This window comes from Terrapene carolina, unplaced genomic scaffold (assembly GCF_002925995.2).
Source record: "Terrapene carolina triunguis isolate 2854851 unplaced genomic scaffold, T_m_triunguis-2.0 Scaffold112, whole genome shotgun sequence".
In the NCBI taxonomy this organism is placed as follows: Eukaryota; Metazoa; Chordata; order Testudines; family Emydidae; genus Terrapene; species Terrapene triunguis.
This window is the reverse complement of record NW_020664463.1, coordinates 13,998,394-14,026,313: the sequence shown is the minus strand read 5'-3', so window position 1 is coordinate 14,026,313 and position 27,920 is coordinate 13,998,394. Positions and strand designations below refer to the sequence as shown.

General features: G+C 41.0%; 1 protein-coding gene across 2 annotated transcripts in view; it reads left to right on the top strand.

Moving 5' to 3' along the window:
- Nucleotides 1-23,614, top strand: part of WNT7B (Wnt family member 7B) — a 131,058-nt gene extending 107,444 nt beyond the window's left edge. For both annotated transcript variants that reach the window (XM_024218907.2, XM_024218906.2), the window contains exons 3-4: nucleotides 13,831-14,102; nucleotides 23,135-23,614. In XM_024218907.2, coding sequence (XP_024074675.1) covers nucleotides 13,831-14,102; nucleotides 23,135-23,614 — 752 coding nt within the window. The remainder of the gene's footprint in view (nucleotides 1-13,830; nucleotides 14,103-23,134) is intronic.
- The last annotated feature ends 4,306 nt before the right edge of the window (nucleotides 23,615-27,920 follow it).

Here is a 27,920-nt window from a genome sequence, read left to right as displayed (position 1 = left end):
ACACACACACACACACACACACACACACCCGTGATCCCCCGTCCGCTCGCCTCCTCCCCCGCCCGTCTGCCGCTTGCCCACCTGCTACTCGCCTTCTCCCCCCCCCCCGCTAGACCCTTTCCCCACCCACCACGAGACCCCACCACCACCTGCTGTGCAGCTGGCTTGCCTCCTCACCTGCCTCTGTCCCCCCCCCACACCTGACACCCTTTCCCCTCTTCACCTTAAAGCACTAATAACATTCCCCAAGGGAACTGAACAGGCAACAGGTATAGCACAATTGCCAGATAGATTCTCCTCTGCGCGGCAGGGAGTTCAGTGTATGCTGTATAGGGAGAGACAAAAAGCCAGGGCAGGCTACCTGTGCCAAACTGAAGCCTAATCTCTCCTTTTGAAAAAGTGCTTGTCATTGACAGCCTGCACTAAGGCCGTAGTTTAATCACCTTTCTTACACAGAATTCCCTGCCAGACTCATTTACTTAAACTGGGTTTGACTAAAATTACTAGATCAAGAAATAAACTCACTGGCTATGTCAGCTCCTCCTTGAGCCAGATTAGCACTTACTTCTTCTGGATACAGAGAATAACTGAAGGCTTGTCATTTGGAAACTGCTTTTAACCCCAATAACACATTTTCCTACAATATAAAAGCCAGCTGAATGTGGCCAAAGGCTTCCTGAGCGTTGGCAAATGCCTGTTAAATGGCTTCATTATCACTTTCATGGCCCTTTAACAGTTTCAACGATCTCTGCTACTAGGTCTCTGGAAGGCTTTTTCCCTGCATAAAGTTACTCAGGGATCCCCTCTGCGCGCCTCCTCACTCACCCCCGTCTGCCACTGACTCCCCGCTTGCATTCTCACACACACACCATGCCCCACAGGGAGTGGGGGGTGAGGAGAGATGTGGCCGGCAGCTGCGGGGACCTCCAATGGGGGAAGGGGATGGGGTGGAGGAGAGGAGAGGAGGAAGATTCACCCTAGCAGCGGCAAGCGGTGGGAGCCTCAGGGAAGGGTCAGAGCAGGGAGGGGAAGAGGTGGGAGTGGGGGATACCACGGCCCAGATGTCAGGTGGCAGGGACAGCTGTGTTAGGGGAGGCAGTGCCTCCCCATGCCTATTATACCCGCTGCCCATTGTCCCAGGCTATTAGAGAGACAAGGTGGGTGAGGTAGTCTTTTATTGGACCAACTTCTGCTGGTGAGAGAGACAATTGCCCCAATAAGAACTAGATGGGTGAACCAGCCAATCACTACACTCTCAAATGAACTTACACAGGAAAATGATAAAAAACAAAACCATCCCATCACCTGTGGGTGAACACCTTTCACAAAGTGATCACTCTATATCTGACCTCAAAGGAAACCTGCACAACACTTTCAAAAGACAAGTCTTGGTGTTTAAATCAATAACTTTGCTAGACACTAAAAATCATGGACTGAACAGAGACACTAGATTCATGGCTTATTACAATAACACACTACCAACCCCCCACCAGCTGCCTTTACTTATGCTAAAACATCTGTTCCCCCTTGTATTTTGCTGTGACTCTCTGAGTATGTTTCCCAGACCTGAAGAAGAGCTCTGTGTAAGAGAAAAATCTGGTCTCTCACACCAACAGAAGTTGGTCCAATAAAAGATATTACCTTGTCCACCTTCTCTCTCTCTCTAAAGTATTTTAAGGCTTACATTTTCTAACTCTCTTAAAATCGGATGTTTCAAGTGGGGAACCAAAAAATTGAGGCATCTCAAATCATTAGTAATTTTCAAAAATGTGGTTGTGGAAATATTATGCCCCACAGCAAGTCATTAGTAGAGCCAGGAATAGAAGCCACACAGGAGTCTCTCCCTGTTCCAACTATTACTTTACAAATTATGCTTTAATGGTATTAGCAGCATTGTAAAAACACAGCAGACTGTGACTGGGACACTCTGCACAGACTGTTCTCAATAGTACAATGCATCTGGAATCTTTCCCTTACATTTTAGGCACTGTATATTATTTGAGTCATGGACCCTTTCATTCTTTAAACGAGTGCTTAGCACCATGTTTTGATAAACCTTTGACAAAGAAAAGCGGCAGTGCTTTTTGGATCAAAACTTTGCATTGCAAATTACCTCTATTGTAGGAATGAGACATAGGTTGTCTTTTAGCTCTGGGTTAACAAGAACAGTTTGCAAAAGCAAGTGAAAGATTGAATGTCTGTATTTTAAGGGTGAGATTTTTAAAAGCACCCAACTCCCTTAGGTATTTTAAAAATCTCACCCTAAATTCACAGCTAATTCAACTAGCTCACATGAGCTGTCGAACAAAATCCACCCAATAACAAACTCCCAATGCATGGACTAGACCACAACAGAATTATGCACAGGTTAAAAAAGAAATGTTGACAGTAGCTTTTGGTTGTGAGCGGTTTATTGAATATGATTAGGAGGCAAATTATTTGAGTTAGAAACAGACCATAAATTGTTGAAAGCCATATTACAGAAGCAATTATGCAAATCACCCTGTAGAAGTCTCAGCCGAGGTTCGGCCCTCAGCGGGGCTGTGGGGTATCCCACCGCCTCGCTCTGGTCCGCCGTCAGTCCTGGTCCAGCGGTAGTGTGGGATAGCAAACACACAGTTAGGGGCTTAGGCCCTTAAGCAGGGGCTGAGCCAATAGGTCAGAAAAAGCCCCGGGCCCTCAATCAGGGCTGGGCAGCAACCATGCAGTCTGGAGCTCAGGCCCTCAAGCAGGGGCTGAGTCAGTGGTTGTAGCAGCCCAGGCCCTAGGTCAGGGCGGGGCAGCAATCAAATAGTCAGGAACTCATGCCCTTAAGCAGGGGCTGAGTCTATGAGTGAGAGGTCCCAGCCTCGCTAGGCCAGGAGAAAGGGGGAGTCTGCCACCCAAGGGGTGGGTGGCAGGGGGGACACAGGCCCTCCCACTCCACTGCGTCCCAGCCCCGGGCCCTAGCAGCGGCGGAAACTCGCTGCTGTCAGTGGGGATCCTGGCTGCAACACACTGACATAGGCTCTGGCAGTGTTGCAGCCAGACTGGGGTCGGCTGCCCCCGGGCTACTTCCACACTCCCCCTTGTAGGGTACCTGGGCCGTATTAGTGTCCTCGGTGGTCTCCACGAGCATCGGTTCCTCCGGGTAGGTAGCGAAGGGTAGGTTCGGCTCCTCCTCGGGATAGCGGGAAAGGGGCAGGCTCGGCTCCTCCTCAAGATAGCTGAAAAGGGGCAGGCTCGGCTCCTCCTCGGGATAGCGGGAAAGGGGCAGGCTCGGCTCCTCCTAGGGGTAGCTGGAAAGGGGCAGGCTTGGCCAGTCCTCCTCAGGGTAACGGGCGAGGGGTAGGCTCGGCTGGCCTGGTGAGTCAGCAGGCCAGTCGCGGCCTGCTGCTGTCTCCCAAGCGGGAGCTCGGCCACAGACGTCTGCTCTCTCTGCCGGCTTGTTCTCCACTGAGCTCTGCAGGCAGGCTTTTATACTTCCGGGTCGGTGCCGTGACCTCTGAGGGGCGGGCGCCGGACCCAATGGCTCCACCCACGTTGGTGTTAGGGGAGGTTCGGCCCTCAGTGGGGCTGTGGGGTATCCCACCGCCTCGCTACACACCCCAAGATTAGAAAATGATCACGAACTTGGAAAGTACTCAGTAAATGTGAAAAAAAAAACAGGCATAACAAGCAGGTTCTTATACAGGTCTGTCGCATCTTACGTGCATTTAACATGCGCGAATTCAGCTTTACACGGTCGGCAAAAACAAAAAACAAAAACAAAAAAAAGAGAAAAATAACTATTTAAATACTGTACTTGTAGTGCGGGCGATTCCGACCGCCATTACACTCAATGTAATTTTGACTATACTCGGTTTTCGCTTTATGCGCTGACTGTGGAACGTAACCCCAGCGTAAGATGAGATAGACCTGTAGTTGACATACTTCCAAGAGTACCTATAAATAGTGAAAGCAAGGGGCGGCAGGAAGAGAAGTGTGACGTAAATATTACCCTTATATTACCCATTTTTAAAAGAAAGTCTGACAAACCCAAATGAGCAACACAAAATTACCCAATTTTACAAGAACTTGAGAGAATTATTCTAGATGAATGGCCAACAGAAAAACCCAGCACCTCCAAGCATAAAAATGTATTGGGACTCTAGGAATGAAAATGCTGCATAGGATGCAATTCTGTACATAGGATATCATGTTATAATACTACACAACGTCAGGTTTGAAATACTAAGCATCATTCGCAGTGCCCACCCATACATAAAATCTGCAATAAATACAAGGAACAGAATGCAAAAGACCCACTGAAACCACATGAAACTCCGACTGCCATTTGTCCAAAGTCAGTGCAGATTTATTTGAACTAAACAGGAAACAGTCTCCAAGGACTACTACTGATATATTTTTTTTGAACTTCAGCTGTTACATATCAAGTAGCAAAGTTTGCATGACACAGGATTCAAGATGAGTTACTCACAGATGTTGGACCGCATTTTCAAGTGGCTCATTTTAGCAAATCTTTTTGATATATCAGTTCAAGCACACCACACTTCAAGTCCTTACCATGCACAGTCAAGTAAGTGAACAGCAAAAGTAGTGCAATGTAACAAACACCTTGACTAGAAAAGTGCCTAATACATTCAAGAGATCCATATTTAGCATGCCTAAAATGTCACTTAACACCTCAGAATGCCTTATTAAGATCACCAGCTCCAAAGTTCTTGGGCAAAAGATCAAATTCTTAATATCTTCTAAAAGTTTTTTTGAGACAGAGTATGTCTACACTGGAGTTGGAGGTGTAATTTCCAGTTTAGGTACACACGCCCATGCTAGCTCGATGAGAGCTAGTGAGCTAAAAATAGCAGTGCATGGGAGGAGGGATGGGCTAGTCCTTTTGAGTAGAATCCCATCTGAAACCCATGATGCAGACTTGGGGTGGTTAGCCCTTTCTGCTGCTCTCACTGCTCTGACTACACTGCTAATTTTAGCCCGAGTTGGAAATTACACCTTCAAGTGTGTTGACATACCTGCAGACAATTAATACTACAGTAGTTAAAAAAAGACTATATGCCAGGAAACTGGGGGGAAAAAATACTGTAACAAAAATGCCGAACAGTTACTCCATACTGCAATTGGGAGGGAATATTAGATTCCAAACAGAAAGTGTCTGGCAACATGTCCAGGTAACATCTATACAATCCACATCAAGTTCATCTGTTCTGTTCAAGGAAAGAGCTACAGGACATGGTGCACTGACAGGAGTAACACATGCTCACCCAGTCACTGACAATGAAAAACACCAGGAGCAGCAAACAGGCTCCAGATGGCAGGTCTGTCTCAGCAGCTGAACAGGCATAAGCAGAAAGAATTGTTCTAAGAACAAGTTTCCGTATGATCAGAACTCCACTGAGGTTCAGAGTTAGTGGTTATTGACAGATATATAATAAGAGGCAAAATAATCCTCTCATCTGTCAGGAAGTTTGGGGTCACCTACCTTGACTCCACTGTAGAGGTCTCCATTTGTGTGTTTTGTTAGTTGGCAGTATTCATTTGTAGTTGTTTTTTTTGTTTTTTGTTTTTTTCAGTTCAAGTTCTAGTTCATTTGATGTGATTGCTTTTTTGAAAGGGAAGGTATAACAGCAATCATGGGATTCAGTGGATACTGACTTGTGACAGGGGTATAACTTTTGTCAACTTGACCCTGGTCATATGACCCTTCTCAAACTGGCATAAGGACTGTTAAATTGCGTGGCTTTGATCTTCCTCTCTGAGATCCAATGTGTACCCTTAATTCAACTGTTCTTCACTTGACCACAAGTCAGGCATCCTGAAATTAACACTTAAACGGGTTGGTCTTCCACAAGTCTGTAGAGAGCACTATCTGGCTTTTGAACAGCATAAAGAGTATGTATATATTCTGCTGACTCAAATAGGTTATATAGTTCTTACCATGTTGAGTTATTTGGCTGTTGTGTAGCTGTTTCCCTTAACCTTGGTTCTAAAATCACATTAAGACCATATTGTGGTTGATTGTAGTGATATAGTACGTGTTGATAGAGAAAAGGGAGAACACAGTCTAAGGGGATATATTATTGTCCCTCTCTTTTTCCTAATTTTTTTAGGTTAGAAGGTGAAGTTTGCTAAAAGTTATTCAGAGGCAGCTAGAAATTCCTTAAAGTCTGAAAATGCTTTAATCATTTGACACTGAAGTTAGAGTTGTGGGTACCAAATAGCAACCTTAAAGAAACTATATCCATCCTTGTGTCAATCTTTTAGATTAAAATACTTCTGGATTAGTCCTATTTATAAACTACTGAAAATGCAAGGAGACAAAAAGACCTGATTCAGAGCCCATTGGAGACAGTGGAAAGACTCCCATTGATTTCTGTGATCTTTGGATTAAGCCCAAAGAAAGGAATTTTTAATATTTTCTCTCAAAATTTCTAATGTGCTCTTCAAAATGGTAAATAAAACATCAGCCATAACGTTATGAAATGCACTAAATTTGCCTGCAAAGATCTTCATCCATCCCTTCCTCGGATGCTGTTGCTTAATTTTAGTTTAGTTTTTTAGATATATCCATTGCCCATAAGAAATTACACAGGATTCTTCTTTGGCCTTCATCTGGGAGGAAGACATGTGCAAAAGGATAGGTTTTGCAATAAACTCAACCTTCTATCAAGGTCTAGTACTGCATCCTATTGACTTTTACAGGAATGTACCACATCATTGTAGATTTTACAAGTCTATTTTGAAATTAATTTTGTTTAGTATCATTGTCTTGTTAGTATAATATGTATACACAGGCTTGGAAGGATTTGATTTTTATGAGTGAATGTTGGTAAATATGGATTTCACCATACACATGTAACACCAACAGACCCTGGCTGGATTGAACCTGGGACCTCCGGAGCTTAGTGCATGAGCCTCTACTGCATGAGCTAAAAGCCATATGGCTGTTAGCTAAGGCTGTAGAGCAGACTCATTAATCTCTCTCTAAGTGGTCTCGGTGCCACTAGATGGGACAGAACACCACACCCAGAAGGTGTGTGGTTTACACACACACACACACACACACACACACACACACACACACCCTAGCAAAATATATATATATTTCCATTGACAATATTTGAAATTTATGGATAGGCAAAGTAAGAAAAATGCTGCTTGAGAACTTATTAGAGTTTGATTTAAGAATGTTTTTATATTTTGACAAGTGATGTTGGCAACTTGCGGTTTAATGGTTATAAAGCTATAACTTTTTGAATCTCAACAGCTACTATCATAAAATAATTATTTTCTGACACACACACACACCCCCAAAGCTTGTTCCCCATAACTTCCCACAAATGTGAAAATTTAAATGATAAAAATTTTAAAAATGCTTAAAACCCATAATTTTGTGCATCTGTGAAAATTTAAATGGATAGACATCTAAAAAATTTCTTTAAAATAAACAGAGTTATTAACAATCAAAATTATTTTAAAAAAATTGAATTCTACCAAGCCTATATACACCTTTGCTAACATGGCTAATCCAACATTAGCAAAATTACTGGCTAAAAAGTGTACATCACATAGTCTAATACTCAAGTTAAAATAACCTATTTTCAGTGGCACCCTTTATTTACTTAGTTCCTGATGAAACAATTCTTTCAATGATGTATGAAATAAAAATATTTAGGAAAAAACAGTAGTAAAAGTAGCCTGTAATTCAAACAGTTGAACTCAAAACGCTGCAGCCACAGCTGAATGATCAAAATATCTATTTAGTATATATGACCCTTTCCTGAGTGTGGTTTTACTGTGAAAATATGCTGCGATATACATGTACACTCAAATGAAGTAAACTATAGCAATTATGGATGTACATGCTGCGATGTACATGTACACTCAAATGAAGTAAACTATAGCAATTGTAATAATTTCCACAATGGACCATACTAAGTGTAGTGCTATGTTAGCAGTCTAAAAATTAGTCAGAAATTACATAAATTAGATGTGGACTATAGGCTGGTCCAAGATTCCAACACAGAACAGATAGACTGCTCTCACCCCATCTGCCAGAAATAGCTTGCTGAGGAAAATATTGATCCTACATCCCTACTCTGTCTAATCAGGATTTACTTATGTTAATGGGGAACTGAGGTCTTATCAGGCTTTGTTTCCTAAAATCATTTGAAAGTAAGAAGATAGTGTGTTATATTTGCAATTTTTTATTATACTTTTTAAAAATCTGCAGTTAGAATGCAAATGTTGGTAGATGCACACATATAAATGGTATTGACCCAGTGTGGAAGGCACACAGCAAATCCCACATGCCCTGGTAAATTGAAGGGTCAGGACCTCCTATTGCCTTTACTTAAAAAGATTAAATTCATTTTAGGTTGTGTTGAGGGACATGTTCTAGCTGAGCTATCCGATAACACCATTACCATTCTATGTTTTCAAAATTCAATTAGGAATTGGATTTTCTTCCTTGACACCAGACAAAGCATTTTTTTAACCTTGTTTTTAGTTGAAACTGATGGTACTCAAAGATAACAACCATTATTTAAAGTCACATTGGTGGGCATATAATAATAACTTGATTAAGAGTTATGGGAGGGGCAAGGGGTTGGGACAGTCTAACCAAAGTATTAATGAGATGACCTTATTGTTTTTTTCTGATTTACATTTTATAATAAAAGATTATTGATGACCACAGCTGAGAAGGTTGCTAACATGCTGGCTTAGACTAATGTTCAAGATGAGGTTCACAATATCTTCTGTTTCAAAAACCTCATTCTATGCAGGGTACGATGTATTAACATGCTAAAGGAGTCCACTTCACAAACCAGAAATGAGTCCATTGTATTCTAGAGCTGCACTGATGTGGAACAATGCTCCTTCCATCCAGTCAGTGGGGTTCCCCGTTTGTACTATACCATGATTGCAGTTAAGGATCATTGTCATGGCTCTCAAGTGGGTGAAAGAAACTTCCTTCTGCCCTAAAAGATAATCAAGGGTGTAGTGGAGGGAACACACAATATCCTTCAGTTTACCACAACTGACTTGAGGGCTTGTGAAAACTCCTGGACAGACCAGTGACAAAGTGGCCTCTCTAAAATGATGTATCTTCTGCTCTGGCAATGTATTAAAGTTGAGCTTAAAAATATTTTTTTTAAAGTCTATTCGCAGTCCATCTCCGGGTGAATATAATAGTTGGCAGACGTGGTGTTGCTTACAGCAACAGAAAGGAATGTATTTATTTATTCACTTTTCTAATGCACTACTCCCATAGTGTCTGAGCACCTTGCAGTCATTAATGGAGCAGAATCTCCAGTCTGCCAAGTTCTCTTTGTGCCCTGCTAGTCACTTCCCATGGTTCCTTCTGCCCTCTACACTGCCCTTCCTTTTCCCACTCCTCTGTTCCCATTACGTCCTCTCCTCCCACTTCTGTCTGCTTACACCATCTCCCACTATATATAGTTTAAAAAAAAAAACCCAAAGCACCCAAGGAAAATAAAATAAAGAAAACAAAAACAACAATATCCCAAGGAACTAATGTGATATTTGCCACCTCTTTGCTTACCTGCCCCTTGTCTGGCTTGTCTATTTAGACTGTAAGCTCTTTGGGGCAGGGAGAGTGAATGACAGAGGGAGGGGGGATGGAGTAAGCGGAGGGCAGGGCCTTGGGGAAGGGGTGGAGCCTCAGGGAAGGGGCAGGGCAGCGGGCGGGGCAAGCGTGTTTGGGTTTGTGCGATTAGACACTTGGCAACCAGGGCCGGCTCCAGGCACCAGCTTGCCAAGCAGGTGCTTGGGGCGGCCACTCCAGAGAGGGGCGGCACGTCCAGCTATTCGACGGCAATTCGGCGGACGGTCCCTCACTCCCGCTCGGAGCGAAGGACCTCCCGCCGAATTGCCGCCGCAGATCGCGATTGCGGTTTTTTTTTTTTTTTTGCGCCGCTTGGGGCGGCAAAAACCCTGGGGCCGGCCCTGTTGGCAACACTAGGCTTTTACCATGGCTAGGCTGTGGCCCCCCAGCCAGAGCCAGATCCAGGTAAGACCTATGCTCAGGCAGCTGCGGGGAGCTGCGGACCCTCCTGCCCTGGGGGGGGGGCGGGGGGGCCCATGAGGTGAGGACACAGGCCGGGACCTACTCTCGACCCCCACACTCCGGGCAGGTGGAGGGTCAGAGGTGCTCCACAGCTGGCCAGGCTACAGCTGCCAGCCTGGCCAGGAGGAGTGGGGCCTCTGCTGAAAAGTGGATGGGCCAGGACCATCCACTTTCAAAAAGTGGGAGGGCCATGGCCCCTTGGCCCTCCTATTTCGGCACCCCTGCCTCTGCTCTAGGTGCTACCGCAATATAATTAATAAATAATGATAAAAGTAATCACTAAAATATCACCATGGAGCTTGGGACACTGCTAAACATCATCTCTAAATGACCCACAGCCTCATTCTCGCTTGAAGATAGGGAAAATCTGAACTTGTCTAACATCTAGTTAAAAAATATCCCATTTTCTTTCTTCTTCCTTTTCAAAAATAAATAGATTTGGTTGAAATGTAAAACAATGGTTTTGGGTTGAGTGAAATTCTGGGATTTTTTAAAATATATTTGAATTTGTTAAAATAAAACTAAAGGAAATTTTCAAACAAAAAGTAATTTCAAACAAACAAACAAACAAAAAATCCAAACACTGTGTTTCAAAAATGTCTAAACAAAATGTTTAGATTTCTTTGGATTTTTTTTCCCAGAAAGGAAAAAAAATTGGCAAAATCAAAATGAACTAGCAAAACATTTTGGTATAGATAACCCTGAATTTTTTGCTGAAAAAAAGTTTTGATTGAAAAAATTTGCCCAACTCTTCCCCTGTGGGGTACGTATTACTTTCTACTGGTTACAGATCGGAAAGCTGAGGTAGAGAGATGAATTGACTTGCCTTGAGCCACAAAGATGGGTTTACATTTTAGGATCTCCTTGCTTGGCTCCCATGCCTTTCTCTAATACTTATATATTCTGAGATTAGACACAGGTGGAGGGAGGATTTTCTCTCTACTTTATGTTGTATCAGAAATCTGGCAATGCATAAAAAGAAACAAACTAAAACAACCCAAAAAAACTAAACCCACCACAATTAAACATTCAATTTTCTTCTTATGTTAATTACATTGAGCAAACAATTAAAAGGGGCAAAAACAAATGTAGGACCCCATCATGTACACTGCTATGTCTCCTTATACTTCATTGAAGTCACCAGGGGTTGTAGGTGCTTTCAGGAAGCTGTCTATGAATAACTGAAATGAATGAACAAACAAACAAAAAAATGCCCTGTGTATGTGCTATTTCAGAACCACTAGGACTAGGGTGACCAGATAGCAAGTCTGAAAAATCAGGACGGGGGTGGAGGGTAATAGACACCTATATAAGACAAAGTCCCAAATATCAGAACTGTCCCTATAAAATCAGGATATCTGGTCACCCTAGCTAGGACTGTTGTAAATCCTAATATGAAAATTAAACAGTTTATGAGATTATTTCTATTTTTTCCCCTTGAAGATTTGTTTTGCTTTGTATCTGTTAGGCCAGTCAAAAAGTAACAGTCAAAGCTTTGTGTGTGGGCATTATTTCATTTCAGTAACATGCTGTGAATTCCTCTGCAATAGCAGTATAGGGGTTGGTCACCAAAGGAAGAGGAAAATGATGATGGCAGAAGTTTTGCTGTTGAACGTGAACAGAGAAATCAGAGGAAGAAATGATATAAACAATAATAGGGCAGTACAATGTGTTCCAATCCAACTCCAAATGAAGCCCAGGGAGTGTCTTTTGGTGGACTTAATGGGAGTTGGATCAGGGCCTATTAGAGAAGTAAACAGCTGTGAAAAACCCCAGCCCAACTTCCCAATCAGGCTGTACACCATCCCGCAACCCTCTCTCAACCAGCCCGCATTCCCCAGCGCCTCGCCCTCCTTGCCATTCCAGCCTGCACAGCTTGGCCATCCTTCCCCCATTACACAGGCCTGCATGGTTCCTCTCAGCATCATTCCCTCCCATTTTGGTGTTCCTGCTACACCCCATTCACTGTCTTCATTACATTCATTCCGCACACCCACTGAATACTGGAATGGTGCCAGTCACAATTCTTTGACACATTTTCTGACCAACATATACACAATGTGTAACTCAGCCCATAGAATATGTGCATGGGTCAGTTTACCTGGTCTGGTTATAAGGCCTTCTTCCCTGGTTTCTTCTACTTAGCTCCCCCAAAAATGTACACAAATGGTTCAAGTGTATCCACTTACTGGAATCTGGTTTATTTCACAAAACAGAACAGCTCAGCTCAACTCAAGTCTTCCAGCCCTCTTCCCCAGGCTTACCTGCTCCTCCAACTAGATTTCACAGCCCTTAAGTCCTCTCAAAACCAAGCCTCCTTCCTAGCTTCACCCAAAACCTTTCCCAGACAAGTCTTCTGCTCCTGCTCCCTGCAAGTATCTCCCACCAGATGTTCTACCTGGCTGGTACAGAGTCCCTTTCCTGACCCCAAGTTTCCCTTATCTGTCTGGGCCAGCTCTCTCTTAAAGGAAGCCTCATCGCCAGGTTGCTGTCACGTGATGCTTTCACCTCACATAACTGCCAGTCAAAGTCTTGAAATGTACTGCAGGGATGCATGCATGCCCTCCAGGCCTATTACAAGATGCAATTGGGCACCGTTTTGTCTAAGTATTGGGATTTTAATGAATTCTAAATCATGGATGTCCTTGCTTTCTTAGATAGGTCTTGCAATTTTCATGTTATTTTAATTTAACTCTTGTCATCTGTATATTTTTGTTTTTCAGTGTCCACTGAAGTGATGAGGCATCTTTTCATATATTGAGTTTCAAGAGACATTATCACCTAATTAGGACAAGTAATGATACCATAAAAGCCATTACTAAACTTTGTGAGGATTAAGACAGTATTTGCATGACAGCACGTCAGCTATTTCAAAGTATTCTTTAGAAAAGCCCCTATTGAAATCAATCTACTATGTATATAGAGCTCTGAAATGCCAGTAGTTCCAGACTCTTAACACACTGCACCAAGGTACAACAGAATTTGGATTCAGAGGATTGGTGGGGAAAGGCTGCAGCTTTATTAAGGCAAAATTGAGAGTAAATAAAAGTGAGCAACAATAAACATAAAACAAGAGACCATCCAGCCTCCAGAAAAACCGCTGCTCTAAAATCTACATCTTATGGTCATCTCAGGTTTTAATCAGTATTTATCATCACTGACCAGCTCTACCTGCATCCTAATAAGGATGTATGGACAGCCTTCTCCACTTGAGTCCTATCCTTGTCACAAGACACTCGCCACCTTACTCGGCATGGTATTTGTTAAGCCTTCACAATGTACTACTTTCCCAGCATGCTGGGAATTACTGGTAACGCTTCTCTTCCTATAAACATCCCCAGCAATGACTGGCCTGCAACCCACTTGAAATCTGCACAACCTCCATGAACAAACCTGGGATAAACAACATTTATGATCCTGGTGAAATACTTTAATTAACAAATTATCTTGCCTCAAATAGTGCAGCCCCCACTGGCCAAACCCACTGCCAAAGGTACCTCGATCTAACATAGGCAAAAGGACTGTTATATGGCTGGGACCTGCAAGGTATGTGGGCAGCTGGTCACTAGACCCCAGTTCAGCAAAACACTTAAACATGTACATAACTTTTTAAGAAGGAAGAGTATGGGCTATTGACAATGCTACCCTCCTGCTTCTGAATGAATGCATTGCTGTACATAATGTATGTACTTTGTAGTAAGCACTGCCTTCTTCCAAATCTATCAGCTGTTGGTTTCTCTCCACAGGAAGCAGGGAAGCAGCATTCACCTATGCCATTACCGCTGCTGGGGTTGCACATGCTGTCACTGCCGCCTGCAGCCAGGGCAACCTCAGCAACTGTGGCTGTGACCGAGAGAAACAGGGCTACTACAACCAGGAGGAGGGCTGGAAATGGGGAGGCTGCTCTGCGGATATCAGATACGGCATTGAATTCTCCAGGAAGTTTGTTGATGCCCGAGAAATCAAAAAGAATGCACGGAGGCTGATGAACTTGCACAACAATGAGGCTGGAAGAAAGGTATTCTAGATGGGAAGGGAATGGGATAACATGCTCTCTGGAGGGTGGGGGGTCCTTTTAATTTGCAACTGAACTTAAGTGGGTCTGGTTATAGCGAGCAATGCCCCCAGTCTTCACCCTCCTTCTAGCTTGTCATTCTGCGCCCATCTCAAGGTTATCTGATGGTGTTTAATGCCTATATTTGTTTTACAGATTCAGAAATAAGTTTATGTCAAAGCTCCATTAACTACTCCACAGTTTATGTGCCTCTAACCATTTCTACTTTCTTAGGCCCCCTTCCAAGCTCTCTTGAAATTAGACATGATCTTGCAGGAATTGTCATTGGTAGTGCTAAATCTTTGCATTTTCTCTCCTTGGAAAAAAGCTAGCAAGAGGTAAAGGGGATTGTGGTGGGACATGGAAAGATTTCTATGTTGCTGAACTCCAACAGCACCAGTAGTTACTCATTCCACCCAAAGGCAAAATGCTGCTTCAAGTATGCCTCTAATCAAATACATATTTTGTAGCAAATGCATAACTGTCAATTTCACATTGGTGGAGTGCATATAACCACATGATCACTAGACAAGTGTTACTTAATCTTTGGAAGAAGACACACGCTTAAATGTCTACAATCATGATTTAGCTGCTTGCCAATGAAACAATAAACTTACTGGAATTATGCCAATTTATGCCAGTTGAAGATCTAACTCCACAGCTCCAAAAGTTTGCCTTTTAAAAATTAAAATATGCCCTTTTCCATAATACATCACCACACTCAAAAGAGATTTTGTTAATTTTTTTTTTAAATGTTTTCAGCCTAAGAAATAAGGGTACTCATTTTCCAAGATGAAGCTGCTGTATATGAATTGAATTGTATTATGTATTCTACTGCAGGGGTTCTCAACCTTTTTCTTTCTGAGGCCCCGCCAATATGCTATAAAAACTCTATGGCCCACCTGTGCCAAAACAACTGTTTTTCAGCATATAAAAACCAGAGTCAGTGTTAGGGAGTAGCAAGCAGGGCAGCTGCCTGGGGCCCCACAAAACTAATTTGCTCAGGTTTCAGCATCAGTTCCGGGTGGTGGGGCTCAGGGCCACAGCAAATCTAATGCCAGCCCTGCTTGGAGGACCCTCTGATGCCTGCTGAAAGACCCCCAGAGGGCCATGGACCCCGGTTGAGAAACACTGTACAGAAAGAGAATTTCAGTCTATCACAGACCAGAAAAAAAATCAGACATTATTCCTTGCAAACTTCCTTCCCTAAACAATTGTGCGTTTTTGCTGTCTGCTGCTCACTAGCTATTGTATTCCACCCCAGAAGTAGCTCCTTTTTGATGGAGGCTGAAGCAATTCCTGTACATACTTTATTTTGAAAGACATAAAGTAGCACTCAATCCATGCACAAAACTCTCAGAGGTTGCAATGGGAGCTCTGTACAAAAACTGAGGGCAGAATATGGCCGTAGTTTGTAAAATGCATTGAAATCAAAGGCATTATATAAATGCAAGAGAAAGAAAGAGAAAATGGAGTGAATGATCCAGAGTGTGTAATGGGAACCAGGAATTCGTGAACAGGGGAGCACTGGACATTTTTATGCCATAGGTGGAATGCGGGAGGCAAATCACCTGGAGTGCATGATGGAAGGCATCCTTAAAAAGGGTAGATCTCTATATGTGAAAGTTGTCCTGACTGGTGGGGGTGAGGAGGGAGGGCAGCCAGGACATGGCCCCAGGCCCAATTGGTGCTGCTAGTCTGGGGCTGGTCGTCTCTTCTTTGCTTCAGCACTTCATGTATCTCAGAAGACATGTATTGGGTTGTACACCCAGAATAATAAAGCTAGTCACTGAATTTCTGAAGTAAAGCACTTATTTGTATTATAGTAGTGTCTAGAGTCTCCAACTGATATCAGGGTCCCATTGTAATAGCTGCTTTACACACTCATAGTAGATGGTCCCTGCCTTGCCAGCTTACAATTTAAATAAACAAGACAGATAAAAGGCGTGAGTGGAAGAGGCTGAAATGATTGGCCCAAAGTCACACAGTATGTCAACGCAAGGCCGGGAATAGAATCCAGGGCTCCTGACTCCCAGTCTACTGCCCTATTCTATACTAAACCACACTGCCTGTTCTAATTAAGCAAATAATAATTATAATATAAGGTGAAACTTCATAAACAGGAGGAAGGTAACCAAAGAACTTCCTAGATTACCAAATGAATACTTCTGGAAGGAATTTTCAGGAAAATACATTTGCACTAGTATTTGTGAGGATTTCACTTTCTGCAAACATTTTGGCAAACTCTAGGAACATGTGCCATTAATCTTCACTTTTTGTTAAAAGGTCAAAACAATGACCAACTCTCACGGTACATCTCAATTAGAAAATAGGTTTCTTGTTTGCTTGCTTTTTAGGGGAAGGAAAGGAAGATCAATTGGTAACAGATCACTGCTTTTACCAGACAGATGAAAATAAATGTTTACAACAGTTTATCAATCAATTAGGTTCTTATTAGATAGTCACTGTGGTTATGTGGAGAAAATATTGGGCTATTTTTTTTCTTCCAGAAATACACACTAACACTGAATGCCAGAAGCTCCATCCCCAAATTTAGTCTTTTGTAATGTCAATGCGTTTTTGTCTGAATGCCTGGAAGATGACATCTTATTTTATAGTTGAAAGAATGAGTGCGGAGGGACAAAAAATGTTCAGTGTCTCTTTAAAACAGCTTATTCAATTACTTGGGACATTTTCGTATAAACAATGACTATTTCTCACAGCTCGTGGAGCCACAGAACTGTGGTACTGGGAGGGGTTTTGGCTGACATGATTTGGCTGTGACACAGCTAATGAGTTTATTTGTGGGTTATTTATAATATATAGTATCTAAAGAAACAATTTTAATGTGAAGTGTTACCGCAGGACAAGAACACCCTATGTTAACTGTAATATTTATGTCCCAAAATAGAAGGCCCAGTCCTGCAAAGTACTATTTCCTGAGATATGCAAAGTACTCTCAATTCCCAGTGTCTTCAATGAGAGCTGAGAGGGCCAAGCAGTTCCCAGAAAAGCATTCAAGATAAAATTTTCAATAGTGCATAAGTGACTTCGGAACCTAAACCCATTTTCAAAAATGATTTAAGGCACTTAGGAGTTTAAGGGCCTTAGGTTCCATACACACTTCTGAAAGTGGGATTTCAGTTCCCAGTTACTTAGGTTCTTTTGAAAAATTTACCCTCATTGACTTGTAGAATTGGGTCCACCATTTGCGGATACATTTTTTCCCCTATAGGAGACAAACTACTTCACTAGACATCCATTTTGAATAGATTTGTGAAGGAAAAAGGCTTTGGTAATTTTTCTTAGTAGCTTATTTCCCCCACTCAAATTCATCTGCAGAAAGATATAAATCCAACTTTCGAAAGGTTCAGAGTTACAACTTGGATTGGTCAGATGGACAGCTAAAGCTTATCCATATTTACATAACATAAGTGTAATTTCTTGAGTGTATTTCTTGAGTCTGAAAACCTTGGCTCAGAATCTCTTGCGGGGGAGTTCTTTTGCTCCAATTAGATGGAAATATAGCTTCTTGCCCAGTGTTTTGGCCATTTTGCTTGGAACCAAAAGAGGAAAAACATAGGGGGGAAAAACCAAATATTTCAGAACTTACAAAAACATTCAATTCTAGAAATTGACAAAGGTTTCTGGGGGTTCAGTTTTAGTATTTATATCCATACTTAGTATGTAGTGTACACACATCATATACACAATAAAATGGTCATTATTTCTTGGGATTGTGGTTTATAGTCAAAATAATGGGAGGACAGACACAATACTTTAAAAACTGTTTCCATTTATTTTTACTTAAATTTTTAGTCAAAAGATTTAAAAACAGTCAACCAGCTGTATAGGTGGTTGAAACATAACACAAGCAAAATGTAATGAAAAACTTCAAACAGATTTTTGTGTGCATGTGTGTATGTGGTGGGGGTGTTCCCCCCCAAAATTTGAAATTTCTAGAAATAAGTCATTGAAAAATTGAATTTCAGAAAATTTTGGTTAGTTTTATCACTCAAAGCTGAGATATATTTCCCCTCAGAAGCTATTTTCTGTTTACCTGCTGGGGAAACTCTCCAGGAGAGGTCTATCTGCAATGGCAGGAAACAGTTGTAGGAGCTGGTGGATAAGGCTCTATGGCCCATCCTTCTATGGCCCTGGCAAGAACAGCCTTTGTTTGATGGGCAATAGTTTTTGGACTCCACTCTTATTTCCCCCACTAAACAGGAGACTTTGGGTCAGGGGAGGGAGGAATGGACCGCCTTCACCAGGAAGTCTTGTTGGGGATAAGGGAGAGATAGTAAACTGACTTTTATATTCTCTCATACCACAAAATATAAGTATTGTGTGGCTGGGAGGTGAGGGTTCAGGGTAGCTCTACTTCTGACTGGAGAAACATTAGGAGCAACCGTCAGGCTGAAATACCCATATTTTTCATGCTGTTGCCAGATCATATGAGACATGACATGGACCATTACCCTGCTTACATATGCTATTTTTGGTCCTGTGACCCGCTATTAACAAACGAAACATTAGGGGCCTCAAGTTATCACCATAGAGCAGTAATCATTGTACTAGTGTTACAACCTCTCTCTAATTGGGTGAACCGTCATCTCACAGATGCTCCTTGAGACTGGCAATCTGATGGCATTACTAGCTCCAGACCTGTTCAGAGATAAAGTTATAAATAGTGCCCATTCCTACCTCAGAAGCAATAGGCTGTAATGGCCCCACCCTCTCCAGTCTCAGGGGAAGTGATGATATACTAGTATATGGAATCAGAATCCATCTCTCTCTCTCTGGATGAGTATTACCAAAGGCAAGAGTCGATCTCTTGCATATTTTAACAGAAAAACTGTTTGAGTTTTCTATTTCTTTGATACTGCAGTTAAAAGTAATATGGGTTTTGTTACATTCAACATCTGGTCCAAAAATGTGCATTTCCACCAAAGAAAACACAAATCAGGAAGGCCAAGCCAAAATATTACAATTGTTTTTCATATTTTATTCGAATAGGATTTTTAATAGGTACAGAAACTGTATCTGATATAATGCACTTGGGCCTAGATTTGAAATTTACAAAATGGGGCTTGGTTTTGCGTTGGGGGGGAGTGGAGGGGGTTGCATTTTATTCAGTCAGAAAATAATTCTCTCTGTAAGGCTTGTCTACTTGACTTGAGGAGGGCAACACTCACAATTGCATTTTAGTATATTATTTATATTGGTGCAAAATCTGTAGAATAAAAATCTTTGCCATTATATTTCACAATTCATGTCATAAAATAGCATTAGTAGTTAGAAAATTTTACTTGGCAAGACCCTATTGGGGCTGGAGTGGGACTGCCCATGGAAAGTGGATCTAAAGAATGCTCTAATATTAGTCTGAGGCAGCAAGTCAAGTGATGGGAATTTGGTTTGGAAGTAAATCTTGCTGTAAACTATTCAAGGTTAGATATGAGGCCCTGACATATGACAAATGGAATTTTTGAAGGAGAGAGTCATGCAAGCTAATGATTTTTAAACTTTAATCAGGTACCCAACCTGGCAGGGTATGTTAAATCTTAGTAAATCAGTACCTTTAAGGTTCAGGGTCAGAACTACAATGGAAGTTTTGCTGAGACAAACCAAATCAGAGGGAAAAATAGGAAGAGAAAGATCAGTTTCTCTTCAGTCACAACAGTGAGTACACTGGGGCAGATTCTGCCCCCTTTGCTCATGTTTGGTAGTACCTTACTATGCAAATAGGAAGCCAGTGAGGATACTCAAGCAGTAAAGTACTACTCAGCATGTGCAAAGGTGAGAATTGGGCTCTTAATGAATATGAATACTGAACGCAAGCCACCTGGGGAAAGGGAAGAAATATTATTTTGGTTGGGCCTTAGGTTCCCTGGCTTTCAATTTTGTGGGCAAAGTTTTGCACCCACAAATAACTGTGGGCACACATTACAGCATTTAGCAATGTAACTACCTGATCATTGGGCCTGAACACAGTGTTGAAACCCCAACCATTCAAAAAGCATGAGCCAGCACCTCCTCCCCCAAAAGCATGAGATTTGCTTAAAAATAATGAATTGATACATTTTGGACTCTTCTGGGCTTTCAAGCCTTTAGCGTTATATTTTCAAGTTTTCTCCACAATCCTAAAGACTAGAAACTATTTTTAAAGGAAAGTTGAGATTCTTGTATAACAACATTACTCCAGAAGCTGGGGCTCAAGTAAAACACCAACTATTGCAAGACCAATGATAAAATGGCAAGAGTTAGCACCACTGTGCATATCAGGCAGCTAGCCGTATAAATGATGTTGTCTGAGTCCAGCATGTCAAAAAAGATCACCTAAAGCTCTGGACCGAGGACGTGGGTCAACAACTCCCCTCTTCAGGCACCATGGAACTTTCTACCATAATGGTAAAACTCATCTGTGAGAGAGAAAGAATTTTCTTGAGTGCAGGTCTGAGACCATGACACAAACTCTCATAGGAACTAAGAGTACTGACAAATCTCACCACCTTCTGCTCCAAGTGCAAAGTGCACTTTGTGTACCTTGCTTTCTCTAATATAGCAGCATGTACATTTAAAAGCAAAACAAACAGATAATTGTCCCCTGGGGAGAGAATAAGAGAGAGAATGACTCATGGTGAGAGATGTTTAATGCATATCTGGAAGGCACTCGCATATTACAGTGACCTAAGGTGAGGGTGGTATAAAATCTATATAGACTAGAATAGGAGTACCATTTCTGTCCACAGCTTATGTCTGATTTTTGCTGCTGGGTTATTGCTGATGACTGTGGACATGTTGATTAATGGCTGAAGCTGGGATTCAGGAGTGGTCTGTTTTCTGGTTTCATATTTAAGAATTGTCACCAGTGCTTACAACAGGTGCTAGGTGCCCCTGTTTAATGGATGTGTATATGTCTAAATGATAATCGATTATTTGTAAGTACGAAATGTATACAATAAAATTGGAGTCAGGATTGAGGGCCTTTGAAAAAAATCAGGCCCTTTATATTTACATAGCGCTTTTCATTTGGAAAGATCCCCAAACACATCACAAAACATGTACATCCCGCACTAATGAAGTGCTGCTGCCTCTAGGATAGAGGGGGGCAGGCACTCAGGTCTGTGCAGAGCACACTGTCCAACAGTCCAGGGGTAAAAGAGACGTTTTGGCCATGGTCACCAGCAAAACTCCTACCCTTGCCCTAAGAATGCAATGTCCACACAAAGCAAACTGGCCCCCAGGGCTGGAAGAACTTCTAGCCTAACGCAGTAAACTGCTTGGAAATCAGCTTTATCTACATCAGAAGAATGAAGGGCTAACTTGACAGTGACGCAATCTGAGCCTGGTTCCTAAGGCTGGATTCAAGGAGCCTAAGGTATTTTTGAACCAGATACTTAGCCCGCTTGTACTTGCTACGATATGTTGGCAGAAGAGAAGCAAAGCTAGATATTCTCTTTAATAATGAAAGCCCAGAAATTTGGAAAAAGAAAACATACAATTTAAGTGAAACTCAAACAACTCAGGAGAGTGCCCTCTATTTGCAGGGCTAACCAAAGTTCTACTGCATTTATTTTAAGGCCTTTATTCTTAAGCAGTAAGCACTTTTTGCTTCCCCTCTGCTTCATTATGCTATTGTACTCAGATTTCGGCCCTTTTATCCTCTGCCCATTTCAGTCATGGTCTGGGATCTGCTGTGAAACCACTGAAGGAGATGGGTTGCACTAGTGCTTCAGTGGAGCTTGGGAGCTCATATTTCTTGTCCATCATCTTGCTGCATACATACAAGGGAGAAAGATTGGTTTATTTTATTATTAGGTCTGGATTTTCATGAAAAGTTGATGATGACTGTGGGCCAGATTGTGGCTGGGTTTGCACCAGGGATTCAAGGGGCATATGTGGGTAGAATTGTTGGGAGCATAAAGGCCTCTATGGGCTGCTATGTTGTCTCCACCGCAACCTTGTACCAGACGTGGGGAACAGCTCCACATCTGCTCTCTCCATCCTCCCCCCACCCCCGCAAAAGAGCTGAGTAGTGTAGCCACATACATGCCAGGCACAGGTACTTGGACTGCAGAAAAGGGTATACCCTAGGAGGCCAACTGTGTCCGACAGTCACAATATGCCTTTGAGTTTCTCCAGGGATGGCACAAGAACATGCGGCCTTCTGCTTGGGGCTTGTGGGAAAACCAGAATTGAGCCCTGGATAGGTTTCCAAGCACATGGGGCCACAATCCTGGATTGGAACCTTTAGGCACTAATGCAACATAAATATTAACTGATAATAAAAATAACGTTCCTGTTTATCTTTGTGTTTGACTCTTAGCTTCACAGGACCCTTTGTGGATCTGGCGCAAGGACCATGTTTATGGCCAGCCATTGCCTGGTCTCAGGCTAGATCAATTGAGGGTGATGTTCTAGGGGTTTGGCTGGTCAGTAGGTGGATATCTAATATAGGTTGATGTTTTAAGTATGTAATGAGCAGAGATGCAATGGCAACTACACATAAATTATTCAATCAATATTAGAGCTGATCAAAATATTTTAAAAATCCAATTTTGTTTAACCTTTTTGAAAAAAATGCAATCAACATTTCAAAAAATCAAAATTTATCACTAATTTTTTTTCTTTTATTATTTTCCATTTTCAAAATAAGATTTCAAAAATGAATTTTTTGGTCAGTATTGCCACATGGTAGGTTTCCTCCTCGCTTCTCCTCCCCCACCCCAAAATCTCATATTGATTTCAAAATTTAAAAAATTAATTTCAAAACTATTTGAAAGCAGAAAAAAACTTTTTTCTGATAAAATTTCTTATAATAAATGTCACAAAATCTTTTGAAAAACAAGTTTTTGTGGCAAACAAAAGAATATTTATTAAAAAGGCATATACAAAATTTCAACCGATTTTAATAAATATTAACTATAAACAGTGATTTAGGCAAATTTTAGTATAGTTTTTTTCTCCAATAATAATATGTATATATACACATACAGGTTCTTGAAGAGAGAATGAAATTGGAATGCAAGTGTCATGGTGTTTCAGGTTCCTGTACAACTAAGACCTGCTGGACCACACTTCCTAAATTCAGAGAGATTGGATATATTTTGAAAGAAAAGTATAATGCTGCAGTACAAGTGGAGGTGGTACGGGCCAGTCGGCTACGACAGCCAACCTTCCTGAAGATCAAGCAGATCAGGAGTTATCAGAAACCAATGGAAACAGATCTGGTGTATATCGAAAAGTCGCCCAACTACTGTGAGGAAGATGCTTCCACGGGGAGCGTTGGTACCCAGGGGCGACTCTGTAACCGCACATCTCCTAATGCAGACGGGTGTGACATGATGTGCTGTGGAAGGGGTTACAACACACACCAGTACACGAAAGTATGGCAGTGTAATTGCAAATTCCACTGGTGCTGCTTTGTAAAGTGCAACACGTGCAGTGAGCGGACAGAGGTGTTCACCTGCAAATAGTGGCCTATGATTAAATAAACAGAACAAATCACCACAAGTGAAGAAAGTGGAGTATGACAGACAACTACAGCATCATTTTGCACATCTACTTTTCTTTGGGAAAAGAAATCTCTCCCCACCACTTATACTTCTAAGGATGATGCATTTTGGGCTGGATGGCCGTTGTGACTGCAATGGAAATAAGGGCAACAGGATTAAGGTGATGTTGACAAACACATGCAACTTTTTCTTTTGTTTGTTTTTTACTGCAATTTGGGTGTTGTAGAGTTTTCCTATTAGATTTTTAAGTTATACATATCAGAGAAGCTGACTGAATTACAGATCCCAGGAGGGTTAAAGAAAAAACACTTTTTTCATATTTTACAAAAAAAAAAAAAAAAAAACCCTGTGAAAATAAGACTTTTTTTTTTTAAGACAATGAAACTTCCACTGAAAAAACCAGCAATATTGCTGCAAAAATATTAATTCTAAAAAAGCAGGTATAGCAAAAACTAAGACTGATAGTGAGGCAAAAAATATTAAAATGGAAAAACTCCACTATCAGTTTGAAAAATAAAATTCGCAAAATTACGTCAGCTGCCAGTGACACTGGAACTCTATGAATGAACATTAAAAAATATTATTTATGTTTTTAATAGTATCAAAAAATTCTAAGCACTAACGGGTAGCTATGTCTTAATTCTGTACTAAATGTAAACTTATTGGAACTCTGACTTTATGATTTTTGTATTTGGTTCTCCCTAAGTTCTTCAATGCTACTGATCTATTGTCACTCCACTACTAGAGAGTTCAATTACTGTAGGCCTTAAGCAATGATCAGAATTGAGCAATAAGATCATGCAAAACTGTGGTTACAAATGCTTGATACAGTGGTTTCCTGCCCATCCCCAGATAAGAACTAGCATTAAGATTCAGAGGTGAGGCAGGGAGCACCTATTTTCATCTTGGCATGGGTAGTTTTAAGGCACAAAGACATGCTTCAACAGGTATTAAAGGTTTTGCTTTGAAGAGAAATGCCATAGCAGGATCTTTCAAGCAATTACACTTTCTTTGCAAGAGTTACAACATCCTAATAATTCCCAGCACAAACTTGCCCATTACTAATATTGTGAAAGAGCTTATGCTCACCCTAAGCTAGGAAATTAATAGAATACAGTAGCTGAACTCCATGTTGCTACAATCTCTGACTCATGATGGCTTCATTAGCGTACCACACAAAGCTAATAAATTGCTGATGGGTTAGTCTGGGTTACTTTTTAAATGTCATCATTATTCTAAAGTTGGCAACAGTATGTTACTCCCAGCCCCCGGTAAATATTTGGAATGTTAAGAAAGAAGTTGAATCTTTATACCTCTGTTCAACTCCAACTCACACTCCCTCTTCCCCACAAGGAATAATTTTTTAAAATCTCTATTCAGATTAGTATTGTAAATCAGAGCGAATTTAACCACTAGAGCCAGATATGCCCAGCTGCAATAAAACCGCTCCCATAAACACACAGCAAGTGTAATTTGTAGCAAGTGCCACTATCTGGCTGGCAGGAAACATGGATTAAATATTGTCTAGTTACTGTAATCTGGACATTCAGTTTTGTTTTTCAAAGAGTCATCTACAAATTATTCCTAAACTTTTGGGCCTCCATTTTCAAAAGTGACCAGCGATTTTGAGTACTGACTTGAAACCCTGAAAGGGACATGACTTTCAAGTGTTGAGCACCCCTCCTCTGAAAATCAGGCCCCTTTAAAGAGTCTCCAATGGAGCACCTAGAAATTGAGGCACCCCAAATCCCTTATGAAAATCCCAGCCCATGGTCTAAATCCAGCTCTTGAATAAATGAGCACAACTCCATTGAAGTGGCTGCCCCCAGTTATGCCAGAACCAAGCTATACAATTTAACGTCCCTTTTGATTCATGGGTATTGTTGTTAAACAATAATTATATACTGTACTTTCAGCTCATTCCTGACAAGAAGCAAATAAAGCTCCCATGCACAGTAATGCACAGTCATATATGGTACTACATACTGTAAATATATTAGAATAGTATTTGTTAAGTACAATTGAGAAATCCAATTAAGTTATATTATTGTATATCGTTTAAATGTCTATAGAGTATTTTAAATTATTGTGAACTACACTGAGTAAAAAAAATTATATATTATAACACCAACCACCCCAAAAAGTGGACCAAAATGACACTTTCTCACCCACCCCCTATTTTAAATAGCTACGTCAGCTATTCTTCATGTCGATGTTTCTACTGTGGATTTGACTTCCAGAATATAATGTGTCAGATCATCCTGTAAAAGTTTTGCTCATTTGGGGTGGGGTGTTCAGAAAGGTACTATATAGCACAAAGCAGGGGCTGACCACAACAATGCATGGACTTTGCTCTATGTACAGAATAAAAAACAGTTTAAGTGTGTTTTGGTCAGAAAGCGCCATGGCCCATACTGAATTAAAACACACAAAATGACATCAAACCTATTAACAAAGGCGTTCACAAAAGCAAATAGCTTATGAATAACTTTTCTTGGAAAAAAAAGTAGTTCAATGTCAAATAGCTGTGACAATAGGAGGTTTGAATGCTCCCAGCGACACAACATGGTTTACAGTAATTTGCAATGACAGAGCTCAGAATACTGTATGTTATTAAAGAATTTTAAGAACAAAGTTTAATTTGTTTACTACGTTAATGTTGTATAGCAAACAAAAAACAAAACGTGAAACGCATTTCTATTAAAACTTAACTCTCCCCCCTTCTAACCCCTCTCTTCTTTTGTTTTTGTTAACTTATCTCTTTTAAACAATATGACACTTAAAAACTTGTGCAATAACCATTTGGGTTAAAGCCTCCTTATGAATGGCACGGTGTATGCTCCCAAGTCTACAGCAGCTGTATGCGTGTGGGTCAAGATATCAATGGAAGGTCCTTGCATTAATAAAGTCCAAAGTCCTCTATGTATACTGTAGATGACCAAACACAGGAGGATAATGAGGAACATACAAGAAGTCTGTGGACTTTGTAGCTCTTGACAGAACAAAGGACTTCAAGTTAACAGGATTATTCACATGCTTAAAGTTACACACATGTTTAACTATCTTGCTGAATCAGGACCTAAGAGGAACTTTTATAACATTAAACACTTTGGTTAGAGGAGAAATAATCTCCTCAATACGTATGCCATTAGTATCTTTTTGTCTAAATCTAGACAATATGATTTGTTGTCATATTTTTCCCCTCAGAGAAGATATCTAACTAGATATATAGCCAAAGTCTGTGTAAACTAAACCCATAGTAACTTCATTGAAACAAATCAATTTACTCTGGGTTTACACTAGTGTAAATGTGAGCAGAATTTTGCCCACAGATACCAGAGAGAATACTGCACCTTTTAACTACATCATGGGAAACTTATTAACAGAGTTGTATGAAAATTTCATAGTCAATTATAATAATTACATTTCTACAACAAATCTGGAGAGTACATGAATCTCATCAAAGGTTTTGTAAAACTTTTAAGAATCCTAAAACAAGTTGTGAGTGGAAGAAGGTGCAGGAAGCCATGCGGCTCCAATCACATTTTACTGTGAATTTTTTTTGAATTTGGTCAAACCTAAAACACAAAACGATATTGGGGATGGGATGAGGGTCACGGAATAAAAATGCTCCCCTTATACTTAGCTTCCCTTGGAAATAACTTGATTTTATGTATTCCTTTTGGCCAAGGAGAAAAGATATCAATGCTTCAACTCTTGGGAACTGAAACCTCTGAGATCTACAGAAATCTGCTTCTCTGAAGCTTGAAACAATTAGCAAACATGGCAATTGTCACAGCTGGACAGAATGACTGCCCATTCCGCTTTTGATCATTAAGAGGTATTATTGTAATGACAGTTTCCAGAATGAACTTGGAACTGTAAGTATAGGAGCAAACACCCAGCATTTTTTTTGTCAGAATCACAGCAATAAAAGAGGATGCAGCGTATATATACAAAAATCAAACTATATCCAGGGGCAAACATGGAAGTACCAGGGGAAGAAAGTTGTTATACCATATTGTAAGTTCATGGTATTGATTTTGCCAGACATTTACTGCACACAAAACAAACACAGGACGCGCAGAACTTCAAATGCAGATTTTCTTCCTCAACTGCAAGCCCCTGTTTGCATCTCTGCAAACTCAGAATGTTTTCATTTCAAAACAAGGACACACACAAAATTGGCGAGTATTTTCCTTTTGGTGTTTGTCAAGAAACTGGAAGGGGCTCTTAATGACATGGGAGGATGGAGTTGGGACTTTCT